Source organism: Strigops habroptila, chromosome 12 (assembly GCF_004027225.2).
Source record: "Strigops habroptila isolate Jane chromosome 12, bStrHab1.2.pri, whole genome shotgun sequence".
NCBI classification, from domain to species: Eukaryota; Metazoa; Chordata; class Aves; order Psittaciformes; family Psittacidae; genus Strigops; species Strigops habroptila.
Window position 1 is genome coordinate 14,359,223 of NC_044288.2, and position 23,369 is coordinate 14,382,591.

At 51.9% G+C, this 23,369-nt stretch overlaps 1 protein-coding gene across 1 annotated transcript in view; it reads left to right on the forward strand.

The window, feature by feature from the left end:
* The first annotated feature begins 4,397 nt into the window (after window positions 1-4,397).
* LARP1 (La ribonucleoprotein 1, translational regulator) overlaps window positions 4,398-23,369 on the forward strand; it is a 41,221-nt gene continuing 22,249 nt past the window's right edge. Inside the window, exons 1-2 of the mRNA XM_030503636.1 lie at window positions 4,398-4,933; window positions 20,489-20,515. Coding sequence (XP_030359496.1) covers window positions 4,588-4,933; window positions 20,489-20,515 — 373 coding nt within the window. The 5' untranslated portion in view covers window positions 4,398-4,587. The remainder of the gene's footprint in view (window positions 4,934-20,488; window positions 20,516-23,369) is intronic.

Consider the following 23,369-nt stretch of genomic DNA (forward strand, 5'->3'; position numbering starts at 1 on the left):
GAAGCATCTGAAATATTTTTGCTGACGTTCCTGGTGGCAGAGGGGTGGCATGGGGGGAAAATATCCCTCAAAGAAAGTATTAGCCTCAGAGGTCAACTTATGTTGTGTTTTCACAAGCACCTGGAAATTGAAATGATTTAGGAGACGTATTAAGCAACCTTGGACTAATATATCTACAGCAAAATAGGCAAGGTGGGAAATTCTGGTCTAGAGGAGGTATTGCTTTCTACAGCCAATGTCATCAATAACTAGGAAATGGGGGTGTTTTTGGGATTTTTCTCTTGCAGACAAGGTTCTTTACTGGCTTTGGGAGAGCCCTTACAAGAACTGTGGCTTTTGGAGGAAAAACCTGTGACTTTTTAGAGGGGCTTTTTATAAGAGAAGGTAGTGATAGGGCAAGGGGGAATGGGTTTAAACTGAAAGAGGGTAGATTTAGATTAGACATTAGGCAGAAGCTCTTCCCTGTGAGGGTGCTGAGGCGCTGGCACAGGGTGCCCAGAGAAGCTGTGGCTGCCCCATCCCTGGCAGCGTTCAAGGCCAGGTTGGACACAGGGGCTTGGAACAACCTGCTCTAGTGGAAGGTGTCCCTGCCTGTGGCAGGGGGTTGGAGCTGGATGAGCTTTAACGTCTCTTCCAACACAAACCATTCTGTGATTCTATGTTTCTATGATTCTATGATTCTGTGATAAAATCACTTGTGTATCATTATAAACATGCAAAACCTGCATAGCAGAGTTCAGATTTTTAATTATGGGATAGTTATTCTCATTTCAATCTTACTTCTTAATAAGTAAAGCAGGAATAGCTTAGTAATAAGCTTAATCATAAGCAGGAAAGTCCATGGGGTGCACTCTGGACACAAATACATTTGCAGCACCACTTCCCAGTGGCAGAAGATGGGTGGAAGCATTGAGGGGTTGCAGAGCTGGTGGGAGCTGGTTGCCACCCCACGCGTGGCATGAGTGCCCTGAGCAGCACGGTGCCTTCAGCTGGCTGCAGCATTGAACCGCAGAGCCCGAGCCCCAGGGTCGTGGAGTCCTGCTACGTGAAAGCACTTTTTAATGGTGATATAATGGAACTCATTAGTGTCTGCTGTTTTATTATGCAGGTTGAAAATTACCTATTAGTGTGAATGCATTCCATCTTCATGCTGATTGTTCATATGCTTCGCTAGGAGGGTCCAAACGCATTTATCTGGGAGCCAGGGAGTATCTTCCATCTCTCTGGATGACACAGCTACAGATAGAACAAGCCTATGGGACTGTCCATGAGCACTCGCTGGGTTCTCATCCCCTTGCCCTAGCAGGAGAAGCAGAGAGTTTGCTGCTCTGGCTGCATGTTGTGCTTTTGTGCATGGCCCCTCTCCCCAGAGCAGGGATGTGAGCTCTGGGGTTAAAAACCTGGAGCAAGGAGAGGTTAAAAGCTGGGTTAAAGAAGGAGAAACTGGGGAGATTCAGGGCCAATCAAGACCCAGAGATGCTCAAAGACGTTAGCGGCTGCCATCAAAGCATCTTTAAACCTCCAGGCCAGTGTCAAAGCAGCCAGGCATCTGTGATAAATATGCAAGCCACGCTTCAGTCATGGAGAAATAAGTAAGCTGTTGTGCATGGAGCAAGGGAGGTGGGAGCTCCTGCCCAAATCACTGCTTGGCAGCGGAGTTTCCCTGGAGACTGCTTCCTCGGAGCCTGCGCGACCAGCACAGGGCTGGGAGGCAGCACCCAGAGCTCAGTTTGGGCCAGGCAGGCCTGGGGGCATATTTGGGGTGAGGGATGAGGTGGAGAAGCAGGCTTGCGGGTGACAGTTATGTGCTTTGGTTGAATTTGGGGAAAGCGGAGCTGAATTATTTCCTAGTGAACTGTGCTGCAGAAAAGCGGTGACTTTTTGACTGCTTCTCTGCAAGTCGCTGGAGCAGAGGAGCAGAATATCCCAGTGCCAGAGATGTGGTCAGAGCAGGGGGAGATGGGTCCAGCAGAGGTGCGCTCCAAGGGAGGGTGTGTGGAGCTTGCTAGACTCAGCTTCCCTGCACGTGAAGGATGGGTGTTTGAGAGCTGACCAGCCAAGGTGGTTTGATCCTGTGGCTGATGCAGGTGTGATTCTGTGCTGTGGCTGACGCTTCCTTCTCTCTCCCTTTGCCTATGCATCTATTTTCTACCACTGAAAGCTCTGCTGAGGTTTGGCCTGCCTGGCCACCGAGGCTCACCCAGCTCCCTCCTGCCTGGCAGCTCTGGAGCCAGTCTGGCTCTCACCGCGGGCTCCTTCCCACTCACGTGGCAAGCAGAGCAGCATCCCAACAGGACCAAGCAGCAGGAATGGGGGATGGGGCAGTGACCCCATTAGACTGCATGTTCCCTGGCTGCAGACATGTTCCTCAAGCAGCAACAGGCTGTGCTCCCCACCAAGGGCTCCTTGAGAGGGTGAAGGTGTGAGCCTGGCTGGCAGGAAGGTGGCCCGAGCTAATGGGAGTTGTGTAGCCCCTAAGCTGTGCTCTGAGTAGCAGAGCATTGGGCTATATGGAATACACGATATGACTGGTGTAACTGCAACTCCAGTGTCAGAGCATCCTCTCTGCATGTTCAGCCAGGCAGCCAGGACATGGGCCGGCTCTTTGGGAGTTATAAACTTCCTTTAAACTGCGATTTCAGCCCAGAAAGTCAACCGTATCCTGGGCTGCGTCAAAAGGAACATGATCAGCAGGGTGAAGGAGGTGATTCTCCACCTCAATTCTGCTCTCGTGAGACTCCCCCTGCATGTATTCAGTCCTATATCCAGCTCTGGGGCAACAACACAAGAGGATGTGGAGCTGTTGGAGTGAGTCCAGAGGAGGCCACGGAGCTGCTGCGAGGGCTGGAGCAGCTCTGCTCTGGAGACAGGCTGAGAGAGCTGGGCTGGGGCAGCCTGGAGAAGAGAAGGCTCCTGAAGGGGAGACCTTAGAGCAGCTCCAGTGCCTAAAGGGGCTCCAGGAAACCTGGAGAGGGGCTTTGGACAAGGGCCTGTAGGGACAGGCCAAGGGGAATGGCTTTAACCTGCAGAGGGGAGGTTGAGATGAGCTCTTAGGCAGAAGCTCTTCCCTGTGAGGGTGCTGAGGCGCTGGCACAGGGTGCCCAGAGAAGCTGTGGCTGTCCCATCCCTGGCAGTGTTCTAGGCCAGGTTGGACACAGGGGCTTGAAGCAATCTGCTCTAGTGGAAGGTGTCCCTGCCCGTGGCAGGGGGTTGGCACTGGATGAGCTTTAAGGTCCCTTCCAGCTCAAACCAATCTGTGATTCTATGATTTCTTTTGTAATTTTACTGACCAGATTCTTAAATGTATTTTGGATGGGGCACACGCTGGTGTTCCCTGAGGCTGCAGCACACAAGGCTGCTCTCTGAGCTAAGAGGTTGGGTATCAAGGGACACGTGAGCCAAGATGGTCCCAGTGGAGCATCCTTGACAGCCTAAGACTCCGTCTGCAGACCTGCCAGATCCTTGTCGCTGCTGCCTTTCTGAAAGGAGTGCTGAGCTCGTGTTCGCCTCTCACCCTCTTCTTTCCTTGTAACAGCTCCGCCGGGAAATCAGCTTTTTATCCTTCATGAACCAACATCTTCAGCTCCTTGTCATGCCACTAGGGTTTGCACATATGTATCCCCAGGGCTGCAGGACACACCAGGGGCTCCCAAAGGAACCTTTCTGGTGAGAAACAAAGCGGTGTGCTCACTGGTAGAGGGAAAAGGCTGGGAGAGGTTTGATGAGAACAGAAGAAGCACCAAGGGCCACTGTGAACTGGACGGGTTGTGCTAAAACAGTATCAGCAGTGGAGGCTGCCTTTGAAACGTGTGTTATAAATACAGCCCGCGGGGTTTGGGCTCTCTGTCTTGATAGCTGTAAGAATTAGGGGATAAGCACCGAGTGGCAATGAGGAGTGGGTGACATCCCATTGCTCATCCCATCAACCAAAGACTTTAACCTCTTTGGATGACGCTCCGTGTGCTTCGCCGGGCTGAGGACACCAGATGGGGTGTCCCCATGACAGAGCCATCTCCCGCGGACACACACCGGCTCCTTTCCCGATCCTTCCACTGCTCCGTTATCCCCGGACGCGGGTACCCGAGACCATCCTTATCCCTCGGCTCCTTTAATCCTGCAGCAACATCCCCGTTGCTCCCGGGTCCACACGTCCACACATCCCCCCCACACTCATGCTTCTGCAGCAGCGCCTCCGGGCGCTCTCCCCGACGGCAGCCCCGTGGTGAAGCCCAGCGGAGAGTCGAGGAACGAGACCGGTTCCGTCCCCCCCTTCCCGTGCGGCCCCTTTAAACACCCCCCCCCCCCCTCCCTCCCGGACACCCCCCCCCCCACCCCCGTCCGCCGCCGCCTCGCGCAACCGGGCGTTGCATCAGGCACGTGCGCGCCGCCGGCCGGGCCCCGCCCCGCTCCGCCCCGCCCCTCCCCTCCCGGCGGCGCGCGCGCGCGCGGGCGCGCCCCCGCGGCAGTCGCGTGGTCCCCGCGCGGCTCCATATTGCGGCGGCTCAGCGCGCGCGGGGGGGGGGTGGTGGGGGGGGGGCAGCGGCGGCGGCGGCGGGGCTCGGGGAGGTCCCCGTCGGGTGCGCGCAGATGGCGACGCAGGTGGAGGCGCTGCTGCCCGGCGCCCCGCTGCTGCCCGGCGAGGAGCGCGCCCTGGTGCTGAAGCCGCCGCAGGACGGCGGCCGGGAGAAGGGCGAACCGCCCATGGGTCCCGACGGCGGCCTCGCGGCGCCGCGGCCGCCCAGCGCTAAGCAGCAGAAAGAAGAGAGCAACAACCAGGAGAAGGAAAGCCTGCTGAGGGCCGGCGGCGAGGCGGAGGACGGCGGCGAAACGGGCGGAGCGGGGCGCCGGGAGTTCATCGAGGCCCCGCCGCCCAAGGTGAATCCCTGGACGAAGAACGCCGCCGCGCCCGCGGTCAACGGGCAGTCGCCTCCAGGTGGGTGCCGGCGGTCGGAGCCGGGGGAACGGGGGACTGTGGTGGTGGTGGGGGAGGTGGTTGGTTGGTTGGTTGGTTGCGCCGCCGACCGCGCCCCGGCCGGCCGCGCCATGCGGCACGGTGTGGGGACGGCGCCTGCGGCCTGGCCGGGCAGCGGGGCCGCGGCCGGGGGCGAGCGGAGCGCGGCGGGGTTCGGGGGGTGCCGGTCGGTGGAAGTAGGAAGCGGCGGCGCCGTCGGGGGCCATGAGGCGGGGAGCGCGGGGGAGGGGAGCGCGGCCCGGGCAGCGGCCATGAGGCGGCGGAGCAGGGAGGCGGGGGGGGGAAGACGGGACCCGGGGCCTGTTGGCGGGCACGCGGTGCCCCCCCCCCCGCTCCCAGCATTCCGCCGCAGCGCAGCGCAGGCAACGTGGTCGCTTCCCCGGGGCACCGCCAGCGTGCGGCTTCCCCCCGCGGGGAGCGCGGCCCGGCCCCGCTGCTGCTCCCCCTTTCCACCGCTCCCTCCCGCGGCCTGGCGCTGCCCACGTGTGCGGCGGCTCTCCCCCGGCGCGCAGGCCGCGCCGCCTTTCTCTGCCGACTCATGGCGGCGGGGCCGGGGGCTGCGGCCGAGCGCGGCTCTGCCCCGGCGCGGCCGTGTATTATGGGGGGGGGGTCGGTAACGGAGACTACACGGCTTGGGGAAAGGAGGGGAGGGGGGGTATCCCCAAATGGACGCTGCCCCTTTGCTTCCCCACGCGGCTGCGACGGGGCGACGCTGTCCAAATCGCGTTTGCAAGCCGCTGCTGTCGTCAGCAAAGGCTGGAATTGCCGAGCACCATTTGCTGGGAAGTTGGGATAGGTGCTGGAGGGCGTCGCTCGTACCTGTCTCGAGTGAATGGGTGCGAAGAGGGGAAAACACAGAAGTTTTCACTGAGAGTCTTGTTTAGGGAAGAATGGTCGGTTTTCCTTCCTGCCTCTGTTAACTGTAAAATCTCGCTGCCAGATATGACATCAGATTCCCAGTTACTGTACGTGCTAGTGTTTTGCAAGAACTGTTACTGCCTAGCATGATGATTCATCAGAGGTATCGATCTTTGGAAGAAGGACAGCTCGGCAATTTCCACCTGAAAAGCTGTCACCTCAGTGGGGACTATAGAGGAGAAGTTAATTGTGTCAGTTAAAAGTCTGCGTTCAGAGTGTTTTGGTTTGTCATTGTACACGCCACTAGAAGCAAAGCCTAACAAAACCCAGGGCAGCGTTGCTGTCCATGCTTTCCTCTTGCGGTATGGCACAGAACTGGTCACATCGCTCCTTTGTGTGAAAGCTGCACTCCATCGTGCTGCCTTCTTGGGTAAAAATCCCTAGAAATAAAAGAAAACATGCAGAAACGCAGGGTTGAACGTTCCTGTTTGAGGCTCATGTCTAAGGCGCTTCCAGATTCATTCCTGTGCCCATCACGGAAGTGGGTGACCCGTCAAAGCAAGCAGAGCAGTCTGCCCAGTATGAGGAAGGGGCCCTGGCAGCTCCTGAGATGGTTGTTGAAGGAGAGAATGTGTCACTAGCATGTCCACCCTATGGCAGGGTAACAGGGTAATGCTCCAACACTCAGCATTTTCTTGGGTCCATCTCAATGTTCCCCAAGGTGTTTAAATAATGGAGTTGGTTAGTGGTGCGTTTTGGGACGCTTGGAAGCAGCGACTGGATCCTGCCGTGCCCCAGACGCTGCCACTTGGCTCTCCTCTCTTGGGGCATTGTTTCTTTTGCTGCCTGTTGGTTAGCAAAAGGGAAAATGCGTAAAATAAACACGGCTGGTGATCTCCCACGAGAGGCGGGCTGGCAGCTGACCTTGCCTGGTGGCCCTTCGCCCAAGAACCTTCTTGTACAGTTCGCAGGCTGCCGTTGCTTCGGGTGGAGGATTTGTTTTGGCAGATGCTTACAGAAACCAAGATGTGGAACATGAGTTAGTGTGAAAGATGGTGCTGGTGAGGTGAGTTGTTACGTTGCAGTGACCTCCAGGAGGATGGCCTAAGAAAAGTGAGTCCGTTGTACACTGGAAGCAAACCGAGAGCTTTTAAACTCCAGAAAGTCACCACTGGATGTTTTTGGTTTTTCGGCGGAGCTTAGAAAACCATCCTCATGATCCAGCAGTATTTGCAGAGCCAGTGCTTGTGTGCTGGAGATACTAAATGTTCCCAGCCCTGAGGTAGTGAGAAGACCAAGGAGCCTAGTATCTGTAAAGATAAAGGGATTCTTCTATGACTTGTTTTACAGGCTTTGAAAACTCTCTTTTTTATAATTATTATATTAATTATAGACCCACAGAGCGGATTTTATGGACAAGACCTACTCCTTAGGTGCTCACCCGTTATGTAATGGTCAGTGTTGGAACTGGTACTCGAGCATTCAGCTCTGGCCCAGAGAAAACAGCCACCTTCAAGATCTTTGTGAGTTTTTACTGTCTGTGTTAGAATATAGATGGGGAAGAGCTTAACAAATCCACCTCTGGTTGTTCTGAGCTGTTCGACTCGCTGCAGCTGGGGAAGTTGAATGCATTGGTGGGCTGATGCAGGAACTGGAGAATTTGATGAGTTAGGGTTTATCTTCACAAGCTGGTGTCTTGCCTACCTGCTGTGGCATTTTTACGCTCAAGGTTCTCGGCGAGGTCTGTAATTGGGTGTTTGAGTCAATGCTTCTGCTTTTTCAGGGAGGACTGTTGAAGCAAAGCCTCTCCTTGCTTCTTAACCCCTCCTCCCAAAAGCACAGCGGCGTGGCAGTAAGTGGAGCAACCATTAGATCGAGTTAGACAACTGGTGCTGTTCAGCGGAGGCTGAGGCTCAGCTGGAGTGGCACACCAGGAGATTTTCCTGCTGTCTTGACAAGATGTGTGTTACGTTTCTGTTCATGTGCGTTTCAGAGTTGGGGTGCCAGAGAGCAGAGAGGATCCTTCGAGTCCTGATAAAACACATGGTCCTGTCTTATATGGCAAGGCTTGTACTTGTCACTGCTTACTCCTTGTGAGGGCCGGTGGCAGAGCTGGTGACGATGCCTTGTGTTTACTCTCTAATGATCTAGGATCGAGGTCTGTGCTCTGTCCCTTCGTTGTTGCACACTTTCTTCTTATCATGTAAATAAATGCAGCCAGCAGCCTGACTGGCGAAGGCATGATGGCAGCGTGTGTGTCTGCAGTAGCAAAGGAAATGTTTTCTGGCAAAAACAGCTTTGCATTTTTGGCTATAAACCAAATTCAAAGTATTTTCTCAATTCCTTCTCTAGAGCAGAGTGGCTTGCAGTTAAGACAGCTCGACCTTCTGGAACATGTTGTACTGCTCCACTGTGCCCTGCACCAGGGCCGGTGCTGATGCAAGCGTTGGTGCAGGCAGGTGTTAACAGCACCCCGTTTTGAAAACCTGCTGGATTTATTTCAAGAAACGTTGCATCAAGGCACTTGGCACTTCTTTATTTTTAAAGCCATTTATATCTTGGAAGTAAGAACACTCAGTTTTAATGCCTGGCACTGCGATTGCCGAGCTTTGCCTGCGCTAACTTTTGTGTTCTCATTGCAAACACTCAGCCAGGAGAAAGTGGCATATTTCCTAGTGGAGGTGCAGGAGGTGTTTTAATTTCTTGAGTAGAGTTTCTTGCTTGTCGTTTGGCAAATGCACTGGGCGGATAAGCAGTACTTTCCAGAAGGCACACCTTAGTTCCTAGCAGCAAGCACCAGAGGCTCGCTGACTATTGTTCAGTGAGAGCATGTGTTGCTTTATGCCAGAGCAGAGGCTGGGTTGGCTGCCGGAACTGAGGAGAAAGCAGGGAAAGATGTGTTAGCTGCTCACCCTTCACTGACTGACTCCCCATAGGGCTTTCCTTGAAACCAGCCTCCACTACAGAAGATAAGATATATTGGAAGCTTATTTTACCTTTGGCATTTCTTTGCCTTCAGAATAGAAGCGTGCATCTGCCTGCTTGGATATCCAGCTCGGCGGTGCTGCACACACCTATTTCCAAAGCGTTGGGCAATTCTCGCTCTGTCGTGGCATGTAATTGTGGAGCTCTCCTGGCTGTTGCAACAGAGCTAGCTATCGCAGCAGGAGCCCTTCCCCATACCCCTCCTGCCCCAGGTTTCCTCTCTGAAAGCCTGTTCTGATCCCGCAACTCACCTTTGAGTAACTCTTCCTGTCTTGTTGGTGAGGATGAGGGTAACTGGAACTCACCGCTCCAAAAAAATGGGAAGCTTAGTGTTTTCCCTCCCCCACATACCTTTGCCCTTCAGCTTTGTGCTGGACCTTTGCCCTGTTCTGCACTGTTTGTTTCGGGAAGGCTGGGGAATGCGGCGCAGCTCCTGAGAGCTGACTCACTGGCCCTGGTTGCTGGGCTTCAACACTTGCTTCTGCTGCGACCTCCTGTTCCAGATTGCCAGGTCCGAGGCATCGCTGGAGGATTGTCAGCAATCGCCTCCTTACCCTCACACCTCTTCTTTTAAGCTGTTTATTGCCTGTGGTGCCATGGGGGTTTCCACCAGGATTGCATCTGGGATCGCTGGACTGAGCAGCAGAACTTGGGTCAGATATGAAGACAAATCAAGTGCAAAAAGCAGGGCTGGGAATGGGGGCACTGGGACTGCAGTGCTCTGGTCTCCCTTCCTAATTATGACACCTGATCTTTTCGCTGTGTTCAAATGGTGTGAAATTATCCTCAGGGGAATGCCAAATGCCGACTTGGATAGAGTTAGGTTGCTCTTTGCATACTTGAAACTACTTTGGAATGAATCTCCGACACCACCTCAGTGGTAGTGCTTGTTTGGCTAAATAAGAAAGGAGCATTTTGGTACAAAGCCGTGCTGTGTAGGCCAGGTTGAATGTTTTAAGCCTTCAGTTACTGCAGCTGCAAATAGCAAGGGTTTAAAAAAGAATAATCTTAATGAAAACTGAAACGCACTTGAATGGTGTCAGGGATTGTGGTGGCCTTTCTGGTGGTGCACTTCTTGGAGGAGCTCTGCTTTCACCTCAGTAACCAGGTGAATGGAGGTACATGGCCTTGCTGTAGATCTGGCAGATAAGCGATAGGAGAAGGCTTTTTGTTCTGCTCTCACCGTAAGTCCAGTTGGGAGTGGTGAGCTTTGTTCATTCCCAACCACAATATGCATTTACATTCTGGTCTTTAAAATGTTATTTATCCTCTGGTCATCTTGGCATTGGAACCTTTGCTGACTTCCTACCAAGGGCTTAAGCCTCCATGCTGCTGGCTTTGTCAGTCCCTGGCTTGCCGTGCACACAGGGAGCTCAGGCAAAGAGGTGGTGCAGCTTTGTTGATATCCACTGGGCTCTGTCATGGTGATGATGCTGTCTAGGTAGAGCTTTGCGTGGGCAAGAAGTCATCTCCTGGGCTTGGGTAAAGCTCTGGGTACTCTGTGGATTTGTGGTCTCGGATGTGGCCAGATCTTCATTGTCCCTTTCTGTGCTTGAAACCATCTTTCAGTTCCAAACTCATTCTGCAGGTCCAGGTCCTTGTTAGTGATCTCTGAGTGGAGTTGGGAGACTTACCTCTTTGCATTGAAACAACTGGCTAATCTGAATATCTAGTAGCAAATGATACAGCTGCATGACTTGAGCGGGTCAGAGGAGAGGTGAAAGAAGGGCTTTGAAGAAGTTAATGCAGTGCTGTGGGAGCTTAAAGCAGCTACTTGTGTATTTAGGCAACAGTAATTGGTGACCAGAACAAATGGGAACTGAATTTGGCCTTGAATAAATCAGTTACTGGACTGTGGGGAGAGTCCTGGGTCAGGGTCGCTCTGGATTGCTTGGCTGGAAGGGGAAGTGGGTGTGCACATGGAGTAAAAACTGGCATGAAACGTTTGGTGAGAATGGGTTTGCTGATGGCAGTTCTAATACTGCACAAGATACACCTCTTTTTTTCAGGAAGGGTTGTGGAAATGGTGGTCAAGTCAAGTGTGAACATGTTTCTAAGCAAAGGTTCATCCTGTAATTGCAGGTTCCCAGAAGATCCTCCTCACTGAGCTTTCCTCTATCAGGGTATGCATTGTGCTGTGGTTTGGGGGGCTTCCGTGGGCTGATAGGTGTGGATTGCCTTTTCTGAGCAAATTAGTGTGTGATGTGTTGATTTCAGCTCCTCTGGTTTCAGTATTGCAGTGGGTTGATGGTGCTGGTTGAGCCGCTGGAGCCATCCTTAGCAAGTCGTCCAGCCCAGCGTTGGTGTGACACTCGATCAAGAGCTCTTCCTGCAGCATTAGAGCTACGTGTGCTGGGGGGATATTCTGCTGTGACATGCAAGGAGCAGGAGGAAGGGCTGTGAACTGGCTGATCTAATACCTGCATTACCAGTGGTTTACCTTCAGTGTCCTTCTGGAGCAAAGCTGACTTAGGAGCGGCAGCTTGCCTCGACACTTCCATGTGCTGCAGCGCTGTATGGGCTTCAGCACTCTGCTGTGGTTGTGATTTTATTTTTATTCTTTTGGGTTTGAGTCATCCTGTTCCTTTACAGGTCAGAAGGGTTGGTAGAGATCTCTGCTGCGGATAGCTTGGGGCTGACCATGAGAGATGACCATGGTGGATGCTCTGGCACAACAGGTCAGGTAGAAGCCTCCATTTGCTTCAGGAATGGCCAACAGAGGTGGCTGTTGGTGTGACTGAGGTCTGTCAGTGCTGCTCAGTGTGGTTCTGGTGGCACTCAGAGGTGACACAGGAGCCCTTGGTGTAGAAAATGGCACTCTGGTTCTCTCCAGAGCGTGTGTGGCACAATATGCTAGAGGAGGCAGCTTGCCCCGACCTGCGCTCCTGGGAAACGTGTTCGCTTCCTGCCAGGCACCATCTGAAGTGGCTGGAAACAGGTCTGCAACCTGCTGCTTTAGCAGGCAGCACTGGCCCATGACCTGGCCATGTGCCTGCAGGTGCTTCTCTCCACTTCTGACTCCCTCCCCAAAGTGGCCCTGTCTTCTGACAGGGCCCAGGAAAAGCATCCCTTCTCCACGAGGAACATGCTGGAGGAAAAGCATCTCTGGTGCTCCATGGTGTTACTCATTTGGTCTCCAGCAGGCTCTGCAGAGATCCTTTGGTGATGGCGAGTGCGATAGCCTGAGGGGGCAATGGGGAGAAACAGGGGCTTGTGAACCTCACGTGTCCTTGACACACGCGCCAGAGTTGAACTGTGATTGGGAAGCCGGGCGGAGGGACGGAAATGTGCTGCGTGTCCTTCCCGCTGCGCACCCCGGAGGGGCTGTGTGAGCTGGGGGGGCGGGGGGCTGCACGCATGTGGGAGCCCGGTGCTGCTCCGCTCTTCCCTGCCCAGGTATGGGGGTACAGCCCCGGAGGCTCGGGGGGCGGAGGGAGGGAGCAGAGTCCATCCCGAGCACACTGCTGAGCACGTTTTTCCAGCTGAGCGGCAGCGTGTGCCGAGCTCCTGCAGAGTGACTCTGCAGTCTGCAGGGCATGGCTGCGTGCTGGAAGGGATCCGCCGGCAGGAGGGAGGGCGCAGGGGGCTGCTTATCTCTTCTCCTGCTTTCCTGGCAGTCACTTGGCTTTCTTGACTTGCCTGCCGGATGCACATGTGGAGGGAACAGGGGGTTTTCAGGGCTACATAAGTTAGGTTTTAAGTAAGTCTCGAACTGCTGAGAAAAAGAGGTGAGTTTTTCCTGACTAAATATGTGGGGAAACAAGTATGAAATTGGAAAAGCCACAAAAATGAGGAAAGGGTAGAGTTTTGTTGATGGGAAAGTAAGACAAAAGGTGTGTGGGGAGATTGGTGTTTTACCTGCCTGGTAACTCGGAGGTGCTGCCAGAAAGTGGGTACATCGCTAAATACTTAGTCTCTAAGCAGATTATTTGTAATGTATTTTCAGCCTTCGCACTAAATCATTCTGCTCTTATTATTCGTCCTTATTTTTTTTTGTAACTCTGCTTTTGAAAGCTTCTGGTCAGTGATACAGATGAGTGATTCTCAATTTACCAAATGTTAGTTACCAGTGTATCTGGTTTGTGCATTTACAGATGATGGAAGCTAGTGATGGAATAAAATAGAATAAGCAACACTCAGAGTGCGATAAGCCAACATTCATTTCACTTCATACTGCAGGAAATTAATTTCTTCAGATTCTTCAAGGTCAGAGCTTCCATTTTTTGTATTAAATGTTGGAAGAGAAGCGGAGTTTATTCCTGCAAGGCACTTAGGATTCTCACTACAGTAATTTTATACCTTTACTGTAGCCCTTCCAAATCATCACAGAGTCCACATAGCTCAGGAGCAATGTCCCTATCAGTTATCCCAAAAAAAGCCTGCTGAATATATGGATTTGACCATAATAACAAATAGTAGTGCTCTTGGCCTCATCTAGCGCAAAGAGAGACATTTAAAGGAGTGACTGAAGCACTTCACTACCTGTGTACCTCCAGATGGGCTTGTGTTGGCAAGTCAGCTACAAGGCTGTGCAAGGGGGCAAGTAAAGGTAAAAACAGAGCAAAGAGTTGAATGTAGAGTGACACCAGTGTGCCTGATGCTGGCTGTAGCAGCAGATACTAAAATGTGGAGAAATTCATCCCCAAATTGTTCTAGGGAGGTTTTGCTCTGGGTGAAACAGAGGTGATGGGGTATTTGTGCGTGAGATCCCACCCAGCAAGACAGAAAAGCGAATCATGGAGGTTACTTCACCACGTGCTCAGATGACAAAGCACGAGGCTTTGCTGGCTGTAATCATATTAAATTTCACTTCCCATCTCCCAGCTAAACCTTGAGAGCTGGGGGGAATACCTAATACGATCCAGCGCATCTTCCCGGTGCTCAGAAATCCGCTGCTGCTGCAGAGCTTTTGGCTTCCCAATTCCAGGTGAACTTTTGTAGCTCCCATTCTTTTCATTGGAGTATGGCAGATGGGACACTTGCATGCCGTGCAGGGAATTTGCAGTAAGTGACCCATGTTTTTAATGTGAAAAATTAAACCTGTAAGGATGATTGGAAGAGAAGTGCCAGATGACGGACAGACAACCCTCCTAACTTCAGCTGCAGCTGAAATCTGAGTTGGTGTAGTTACCAGCAGAGAAGCGGAACCAAGCAAGGATGGAGTTTGGAGAATGACTGGAAAAGCTGTGTGTTTAAAACCAACCAGATAACCTGCACCAGAGCGGGGGAACATCTCAGACTGTGAGTCTGATGATTTCTAATTCGGTTAAGGGATTTAATTATGTTGTCTTCACTGTGCTGCTTTGTGTATCCTACAGATCCCCTGCTTGGCCCTCTGCCTGCAGCCCTGAGGTGAAGAACACCTTGCAGTTTTCAGTTCCTGGGGTTTTCAAAGGGATTTATGGCATCCCTGCCTGATGTTATGGGGCAAACCCATGATACTGCTGCTTTTGAGGAGGTGGGGGAGATCCTCTTCCGTGGAGAGGCTGGATTTCTGGCTACAGTAATGGATTCTCTGTAGGGAGAAGGATCCGTCCTGCCCACTGCTTATTGAGCTGTCCTTAAGCAAAGCTTCGCTGTGGTGTCTGAGCCTGCCTGCCCTTGATGTGCACACAGAAAAGCGCGTTGCAGCGCGGTGTGTGATAGCCCTGTCAGAAGGAAATGCCATCCTGTATTGATTTCCACAGCGTGGGATCCAGTTGGCTTCTGGGCCACAGCAAAATGGTTCCTGTGTTTCAACAAGAGTCTCCAAGATACGTGAATTTTGCTTGATCATGCCTGGAATTTTACTCCCCATTCAATATCCAGTAGCTTAAAGGAGGCCGAATGTGATCGTTGGGCCCAGACTCATGTAGGGTTGGTCTTCTGGAAGGCTGGAGGCTTCCAGCGGTGTCACTTCAGAGCTACTGATGATTAAAGGATGTGAGAGGCAGAGAGGCTTCCTGGGAACAGCAATCAAGCTCTTTTAAGGTGCCTTGTACTTTCTCTGCAGCTTTTTGTTGGGTGTATGAATAGGAGTGTTAAGACTCATGCTTGGAGCTACAGCACTTTGCTGCTTCTCTGTTTTGGAGATGGGGGGAGAAGGGGTTAATAGGAGGGAGAAGCCAGTGTTTGTTCTCTCCAGTGCAAGCACTGATAAGTGGATGGGAGAAAAAACAGCAGTGACCTTACAGTTATTCCTTGTGTGCCTGCACGTATGCGAGTGTTGGATTCACAGGACTGTCTGTTTGGAGAGCTCTTGCGTTTTCTGGTCAGGCTGACCAGATGCATTCCCCAGAACCCTATCGGCACCTCTGGTGCTTGGACAAGAGACCTGGGCGCTCTTACAAGTGGATCTCTGAAAGGTGCTTTTGCTGGGTGCAGCACTGGTCCCACTGGTGAGTGTGTATTCAAGTCTGAGTCACAGCTCTGCTCCCCTTCTGGCCAGAAGAGACTGAACATCAGCATTAAGGTACTAGTGTAGTTCAGTGTGTGGTGTGAAGTTAAAGCTAGGGAGCTATCTTGGACAGATAGTGCTCTGATTTTGGAGTAGGTGATTTGTTTTCCAGGGGTGTTCCTCTTGCAACTTGGTGATGCTGGAAGTCTTCATCCCTTGTAAAGCATGTGAAGTTAGCAGGGGCACCCCGGCTGAGCTTCACCAAAACCACAGTTGTTTGTACACTGAAAACCTATTTCAAGCATTTGTTTCCACGTGGTTTGTGGGAAGTCGATGTTGGAGCTCACACTGGCTGCAGCTCTTCAGCCAGTGTACGTGATGAGGGTGTCTGAGAAGGAACCAAGCCTCTCCTCCAGGTGAGGAGCAGAAAACCACTTACTCCGGGGTCCAGTGGTCTGGATGCCCTTGCAGAGAAACTGATTTGGGAGCTGATAATGTTTCTGTGGCTTTTTATCTTTCTCTTTCACAGACATTATTGGTGTCTTAGAACCTGACCATACCAGGTTAGGGTTGATACATCAATTTCAAGCTTCAGCTTCTCTTTGAGGAGGTAAAGATACTTCTTATTACAGTGGCTGGTAAGAGGCACGAGAGATGTTTGTCCGGACCTGGCAACTTCGGGGGAGTTAAGGAAGATCTAGGTGGCTTAGAGCTGGACCCTCCCTGAGCCTGTTCGGCAGGTAATGAAGGAGGGGAGCAGGAAGCAAGCAAGATCTCATGAGGTTCTTAATTGTCCATGCTAATCCTTGGGGTTTGGGGTTTCTTGCTTTGCTACTTTTTCCTAGCAGACCTCGCCCCCTTCTCTGCTGAGCATTGCTTTGAAGAGGCCTGTAAATGTCTCAGGCACTGCCTTGGCCTCTGAGGGGGAGCCAGGGGATGGGTATTTGAGCTGAAACATTGCCCTGGGACAGAGAAGAGATTCACGCAGCACTGGTATCTTTGCAGCAGACGCTGGACTCTGTAATTTGGACCTTTTACGCGCCTGTGCTGTTTGCACCGGGAGGATCGCCATCATAGCCAGAGGAGAAGAACTGCTGGGTGGCAGGTCAGGTTAGGAGGAGAGATCCCCATCGATCCTGCATCCACCAGCATTTCCCTTCCCTGTCCCTCTCCTGGGCAGCCAGCGCAGCCTTGGTGCCACTGCGACTGAGCCCTGGTCATGTCTCTGCCGCCGAGTCCCCGCGTGACCTTGCAGAGGTCGTTTTTGTGCTGACGTCCGAGTCTTTTTGTCTGCAGAACGTGGAGGATGATTCAGTTACAACTTCAGAACAAATCAGCCGGTGTCCTCCCCTAGCAGCGGCAGCGTGGACGAGCCCCGCGGCCGGGGAGCCTGCTGTCACGTATGGCTGTGCGTGCAGAGGGGCAGCCCTGGCTCAGCACACCGCTGCGGCGGTACCAGTCAGTGTGCTTTGGTGACCGGCAGTGACATAAAGCGCACTGAGGTTGTTTTCCCCCCGGTTTGGAGAGCGCAAGGGTAATTGCAGGTCGTGGGGAGCAGTGGGGCGCAGGGAGCTGGTTCCTCTGGCCCGGCCGTGCTCCCCTCTCGGCAGTTACGCCTGCGGGTTGCTGCAATAACGAGTCAGCACTTCTGTTGCGTCAGGGCTGATGAGCTGCTCTTCAGCCGCTGCCTCTCAGGCCCAGCGAGGAAGAAGCAGTGTCTGTGGTGGAAAAGGGGGTGCTGCTGGTGGTGGAGGTCCCTTTTTGGCACGGAGAAGGCAGGTTTCCTGTGAGGGTGTTGGGGTTCAGCACCGAAGCATTGCTGATGGAGGAGCCGGGTTGGCAACGTGCTTCTGCAGTGGTGGGGAGGTGTGGGCTCATAAATGGGGTGGCCTTTCTGGACCTGTCCCAGATACCTGAATAGCAGCAGTGGCCAGATAGCCCCTGGGGAAGGGGGTATGTTAGTGGATGCATCAGCTTTTCTCTTTAAATGCCCCATTTTAGCATACGGCTCCTCCTGCGTATAAAAATACCATCAGGCAAAAATTGGGATTCTGTATCCACCACCTACAATAAGGACGAGTGCCCTCGATTTGGTTACATCTCCTGGGCTTTCTGTGCAGCAACTCTGGGTATTGCTGTGCCACATCTGCACCCTCATATGACTGTCCTGAAGGGGATGCTCCGCACCCATCCCGACATCCTGCCGGCTGCAGCACAGAGCCTTGACCTCCTCCTGCTCATTCCTTCCTCCACCCCCATTGCTGATAACGAGGAGATTTGTGAAACATGTTTTCCTCTGGGATTTTGTGGGCTGTATGGGTAATGTACAGAGCTGAGGAGAATGGTAAAGGGCTTGGGAAATACCTGGCTTGGCAGAGACTGGCGTTATAATGAAGAGCTCACTGTTTCCTGTGGTGATTATAATCCCTCTGTTCAGACACCATCTTTCTGGTTTTGAGCCTATAGTGAGAAACAAAGTGCCTGCATGCAAGAAGGGAAAGGAAATGTAAGACCACAGGGCCCAAATTTTGTTAGTCTTCCTTGCCTGCATCGCCGTATTATTAGTCCTCACTCTTTCCCATTTGGCTGCCTGGGGCTATCTTGTATTGGCCCAGTGGGGCAGGCTGGATTCGGCTGCAGCATCATCATCCTCCACAGCATCTGGCCTGCATCGGTGTGCCTTGGGGGGGGAAGCAGTGTGTGTGGTGGGAGGAATCGGTGGGGCTGGTTTGCTGGCTTCAGCTTCCCATGTTGGGACTTCGCTTGAGCAAAACCCCAGCCTGGTCTCTGTGCCCGGGTCCTTCGTGTTTGATTTTTAACCTTGGGAGCTGACCTGGATGGCACCCTCAGGCCTGCAGTGTGCTAGACAGGCTCCTTGCAGAGCAGCCTTTCGCCCCGTGGGCCACATGCATTTCTGCCTCCTTCCCTACCATGGTTTCCTTGGGAAAGGAAAGCGCTGCCTGATTTAGACTCCTCTTGGACACCTCAGGTGCTGCTCTCAATCGGCAGGCTAATTTCTAATCTGGTCTTGTGCTTGCAAGGGAAGAAGGTGTCCCAAAGGATCTTTGTGCATGGCAGTCCCTGACCAGCCCTGCCTCATCTGTCTCCTCTCGGCATCCCTATTTTTCAGAAGAGCAAGTCCTGCAAACAGATTGTTCTGTGCTTGTTCTCAGCAGTGGGGAGAGCTGCCTGCAAGCCCCGCACTCTGGGTCTCTGCTCTGGAGAGCTTGGGATCAAATCCGTATTCATTATAGGTGTGATGAGTTGGACAAGCTCAGTATCCCCCAAACAAGAGAGCTGAGGACCGGAGGCAAATGTCCTTCCTTGACAAGAGCTGCGCTGGCAAACCCTGGAGGTGAATATGAGCAGTATTTGGCCCTGGGTGTCATGCAAGGTCCTTGCTTTATACTAACCTAAGCCCCTGAGGAGTTTCCGCTGCTTTTCTAGGGAATATGGTGGCAAATGTGCTATCATTTTCTTGTGGCTGAGCTCGAGAGAAGCCAGGTGAACCTCGCTGTGTGTTTGAAGAGTTGGTTGGGCAGCTAGCAGGAATGTAAACTTGAGAACTGCTTCTGGGGGGGTACAACAAGGGAATGGTTACCAAGACCTATAGTTCTTGGCTGGCACAAAGGAATTCCTGTTGTCAGCCACTGTATTATTCTTACTTGATTTGGGGGGTTTTGGTAATAGCTGATGCAGCTAGCTGAGCCAGATGGGTGAGATAACAGCACTTCCACCTTATTCCTCTGTGGAGAAGCTGTGCAGGAGTTTCCCAGATAGGGAAATGCAGAAATTGCCTCGTTTAGGACCTGTTAGATCGAGTACAGGGTGTTTGTACTTGCTGTTGTAGGAGCTTGACCTCTTCAGCAACCATCACAGAAATACAAGGTGTTTAGATGTGCTTGGGTGATGTGTTGCTGGGGGATTACAGTAGAACATGCAGTCTGCAAAGGATCCGGACTGGTGCTTGGATGCTTTTCTGGATGTGTTGCATCTTCCCTGCGATCCCACCTTCAGCATGGCCACAGACCATAACCTTGTATAATGGCAGAGGGAGTTTTGATTACTTTTTTGTGTGTCCCTTTGCTTCTGCTGCTCATAGGTGGGATGAAAGCAACCCTGCTTGAGGATGTTTTGGACATGGTGCCCTGTCAAAGATAGAGGAATAAGAGTTCTTTTGGTAGAGGCGTGTTTTTGCTGTTCCTGCATTGGCTGAGCCCAGGCCAGAGAGCACTGCCCTGTCCAAGGGGTAGGCCTTGCTGCAACTCTTGTGACTTTACAGATGAATGTGTGTTTTGGGCAGCTGATAAGCCCGAGCCAGGGGCCTGCCCCTGTCCTAGGAGGACTTTGCCTTGCTGGCAGCCTCCCTTCCCCTCCTCTTCCAAGTTTCTTGAAGAAAACATAGTGTATTGCTCTCTCAAAAGTGCTGTCTTCATAGCTTCTGGGGGAGCCTTTATCAACAGCGTTTCTCCACATATGATGTCCTGTATGCTTCTCAAAAGAAAGAGTCTTCCCAGCTACATCATAAAAATATTCCCAGCAATAAATAGGGTCCATCAGGAAAAGGACCTGCACTTCTAAATGGAGAGAACTTGGGGGAGTGGGAAAGTTGAGTCATCTGTTTCAGGATCCCCTCTAGACTCCAGCAATGGGTTGTGCTTGCTGGTAGAGCCACCTGAGATGGGACAGGCAAGGGGAAGGTATTCCTTGGGGTGATGTGCTGAGGCACAGGGCATCTGTTCAGGCAATGGGTTTGTGCTTCTGTCTGCCTATTCTCTGGTATAGGGGCTGTGTTGGAGCTGGGCACAGCTGTTGATGTCCCTTGTGGCTGCAAAAACCAAGAACCATCAGGAAAATGCTTGTTTTGCTTTTGCTTTAGCTGCCACCTCTGCTCCCTGGCTGGTCACCATGTTAGGTACTCTCTGTGCAGCTTTCCATTTGATAATGCTGGCCAGCGGAGCATGGGGGTGCCACCAGGTAGCTCATTGTGTGGATGTTTGTACATCTCAATGAGCTTTTTATTGCCCACTGCTGTCTGTTAGAAGCCAGCATAGAAGGTTATTTATAAGAGCAATACATCCAGGTAAACACAGCCTCCTTCAAAATCTTTCTCCCAACAAGTGGTTGAATTGAGGTGGGTTCCAAGCTGGATTGTTGTTTAACTTGGGATACTAAGAAAATACTTCCTCTGTTTAGCTAAAGCAAACACATCAAGGAAGGAGGGACCTTTTAAATGATTCACACTCCAGCTGCAACCAGGACTGATTTTTTTCTCTCTCTTTTTTTCTCTTTTACAGATATATTTCCAGCTGACGGCCAGTCTGGTATGTATTAATTGCAAATGGAGCTCTTCAAACCTCCCTCTCCCCTGCACTTCTCTTCCTGCAGAGTCAGCGCTCTCCAGATTTAGAAGACTGGTACAGGAATATGCAACAGGCAGTAGTTTAGAAAAACAAACCCAAAAAATCCAACCTTCCTCCTCAAAAAAAAAAAAAATCCAAACCAAAAAAAGGCCCCTCTAATATTTGGCCATTTCTGTGTGGCAGTGACATGGTTTATGCCTTCCTGTAGTGAGTGACTACAACTGCTGAAGGTTGCTGTCATCCTGTGCTTTGTAGCGTGGCACATTTGGGTGTCCAGGGTGAAAGAGTTTTGGAACTTGTCAGTCTTGATCATCACACATAACTGAAAACATTGACGTGTCAAGACGCAGATGGAACTCAGAATTGCTGCTGTTTGTATGTTTGTTATATACAGCTTGATGTGTCCATGAACATGAAGATGTGTATTTCAATCTGCAATACTTTGAAAAGATGCAGGCTTCCCCTTTGGCTTGTTCAGTCTGTGTGTTGCTGCGAGCATCACTGTTAATGACAAGTGAGATACACACTGCATTGCCATCAGTGCGAGATGAAAACTTCCTGGGCCCAGTAGTGTGTGCAGCCTGGCTAGGAGGGACTCTGCACAAATGGATTGGGGTTTTAGGGCAGGGAGGCTACTCTGGATGGGGGTCCCAAATCAGGAGATAGAGTTTTTAAAAGCAGATATTGGTGATCTCAATTTCTTGCCTTTCCCAAACCGCTGTGAGCTCTTCATCCAGGTTGATGTTGTTGACATGCCAACACTGAAGGGAAGGTTTATGTTTTACCCAGTGATCAGTCAGTAAGATCCTGTTGTCTCAGAGCTGTGGTGTCTGGTGGGGATGTCCCAGAGCAAAGGCTCTGGGAGTGGAGGTCAGTGCTTGGCTTGGACATATCAGTGTGTCCATCTCCTACCTGCTTCTTTGGCTTTGTATGGGATCCCATTTCCCCAGCTCACGTGATAGTGCTGCTGGTTGAGGCATTGCGTGATCAGGATTTGGAGGTTTGGAAGTCGGTTCTGTTGTCTTAAAGCTGATTTCAGTAAAAATAATTCACTGGTTTTGAACAGGCTGATTAACACCGTAGACAGTGTAATTTGGCTTCGTGAACTGAAGACAGGGCTCAAAGCTGTGTTGTGTGTATGTGTTTCCAGAGCTCTAGCCAGCTAACAAGGCCATGGTGTATAACTGGGTGCACTGGAGTGTTACAGAAGATGCCTCTAAGTGTTAGAGGAGTAACCCCATAGTAACCCAACCCATTCATAAGTCATGATTTTCTTGCTTTCAGAGCATGTGTGAGAGTGAAATACTGACTGGTTTTGAAGAAGCAACGATATATTCCCATGTGTCTAGTTCATAAGAGGCTTTTCCCCGCCCTGCTGAAGATCTGCCTTCACTGGGTGCTGGGTTTTGTGCTGCAGACTCTGAGGTGGCCTTTGGTTGGCACAGCTCCATCCTCTGCTCTCCAGCTGGTTGGGGACCTTCACTGCCTCCAGGGTGGGGCATGAGCGTGTGTTTGCAGCAGATAATAGCGTTTCGGTAAGTGCACGTTGCATGGCAGTAGTGCTGCACAAAACATTACCTGTGGAGCCTGCGTTTGGGGTTGGTTGTTTTCGACAATTCTGGATTTTTAAGGAGATAAGTGAAAGCTTAAACAGGATTCCTTTTAATGGTCACTTCACAGGGCACTGCACAGTCCTTTCTTATGCTTTCTCCATAAAAGCTGGTGCAGTGCTTTTTCTTCTCATGCACTAAGCTTATCTGGAAGCCCTGATATCTCAAAACACAGTGAAGTGTGAAAGCAGCAGGCAAAGGCAGCAGCCTTGCCTGGAGCATACCTGCTCCGAGCATCAGAGTTGTTGTGTGCTCCTGAGGCTGTTGGCTTTGACTCCCTCACCTCCCTTTCATTGCTGAGGTTGTTTAATGAGTTTATTCGCTCAAGTCTGTTTCTGCAGATCACCAGGACTCCTGTATCTATGTCTGTGCCTCCTTTTTAAGGTTAATCTTGCATGGCCAGGTGGGTCTGTATGGCTGGTTTTGCCTCTTGGTGAGGAGTCCATTGTCCTTCTGCCCAAGGAAGTAGTTAACATAGTGACTGAGGATGCTGAGCTGTGGTAACAGAGTTGGGACTTGCATAGGTGCGGAGCCTGAGCCAAAACTCAGCCATTTTGTAGGCACAGTAGCTGTAGCATGCCCCAAAGCATGTTCCTGCTTGTTGGTGTAGGGATGCTGGAGGCGTTCTGCCCTGAGCCTGGTGTCACGAGCCAGTGCTGTGGAGGTGGAAGGGCACCAGTGTCTGCATCCCAGTTACCTAACAGCGTTTGGAAATAAAGCTGCTCTCAGAGAGGCGACTGACGTCCCTTCTGTCTAGCAGAGCAGTTCCTGGGTCCTCTCCTCTCCCACATCCACCAGTGTGGTGGCAGAGCAGAGGGATGGACTGTCTTAGAGGAGGGCTTTGAGGGCACAGCTCCACCTGGACCTCTGCACATGTACTGGATGCGAACATTAAGCCCTGTGCAAGGCTGTTGATGCTCTCCCGATGCTCTCTGCTTCGTAGGACTTGCTGCCACTTGGTGTGCTGAAGTTTGCTGGCTGCAATTTAAGGAAATACTTTGCTTGCTTTAAATGGATCTCCTGCTAGCCTTAAGTACTGTTCCTGTGCCCTCCTAGTACCCTGTGCTGCAGCCAGCCCTCCTCAGTGTTGGAGGATCTCAGCCTTTTTAGCCTCACCTCTTAAGGGGCTTAAGTTTAATTGCTTTTCTCTGTGCATCTGTATCACTGCTGTGCCCCTGTTGAAATGCAGAGACCAGAGCTGGCTG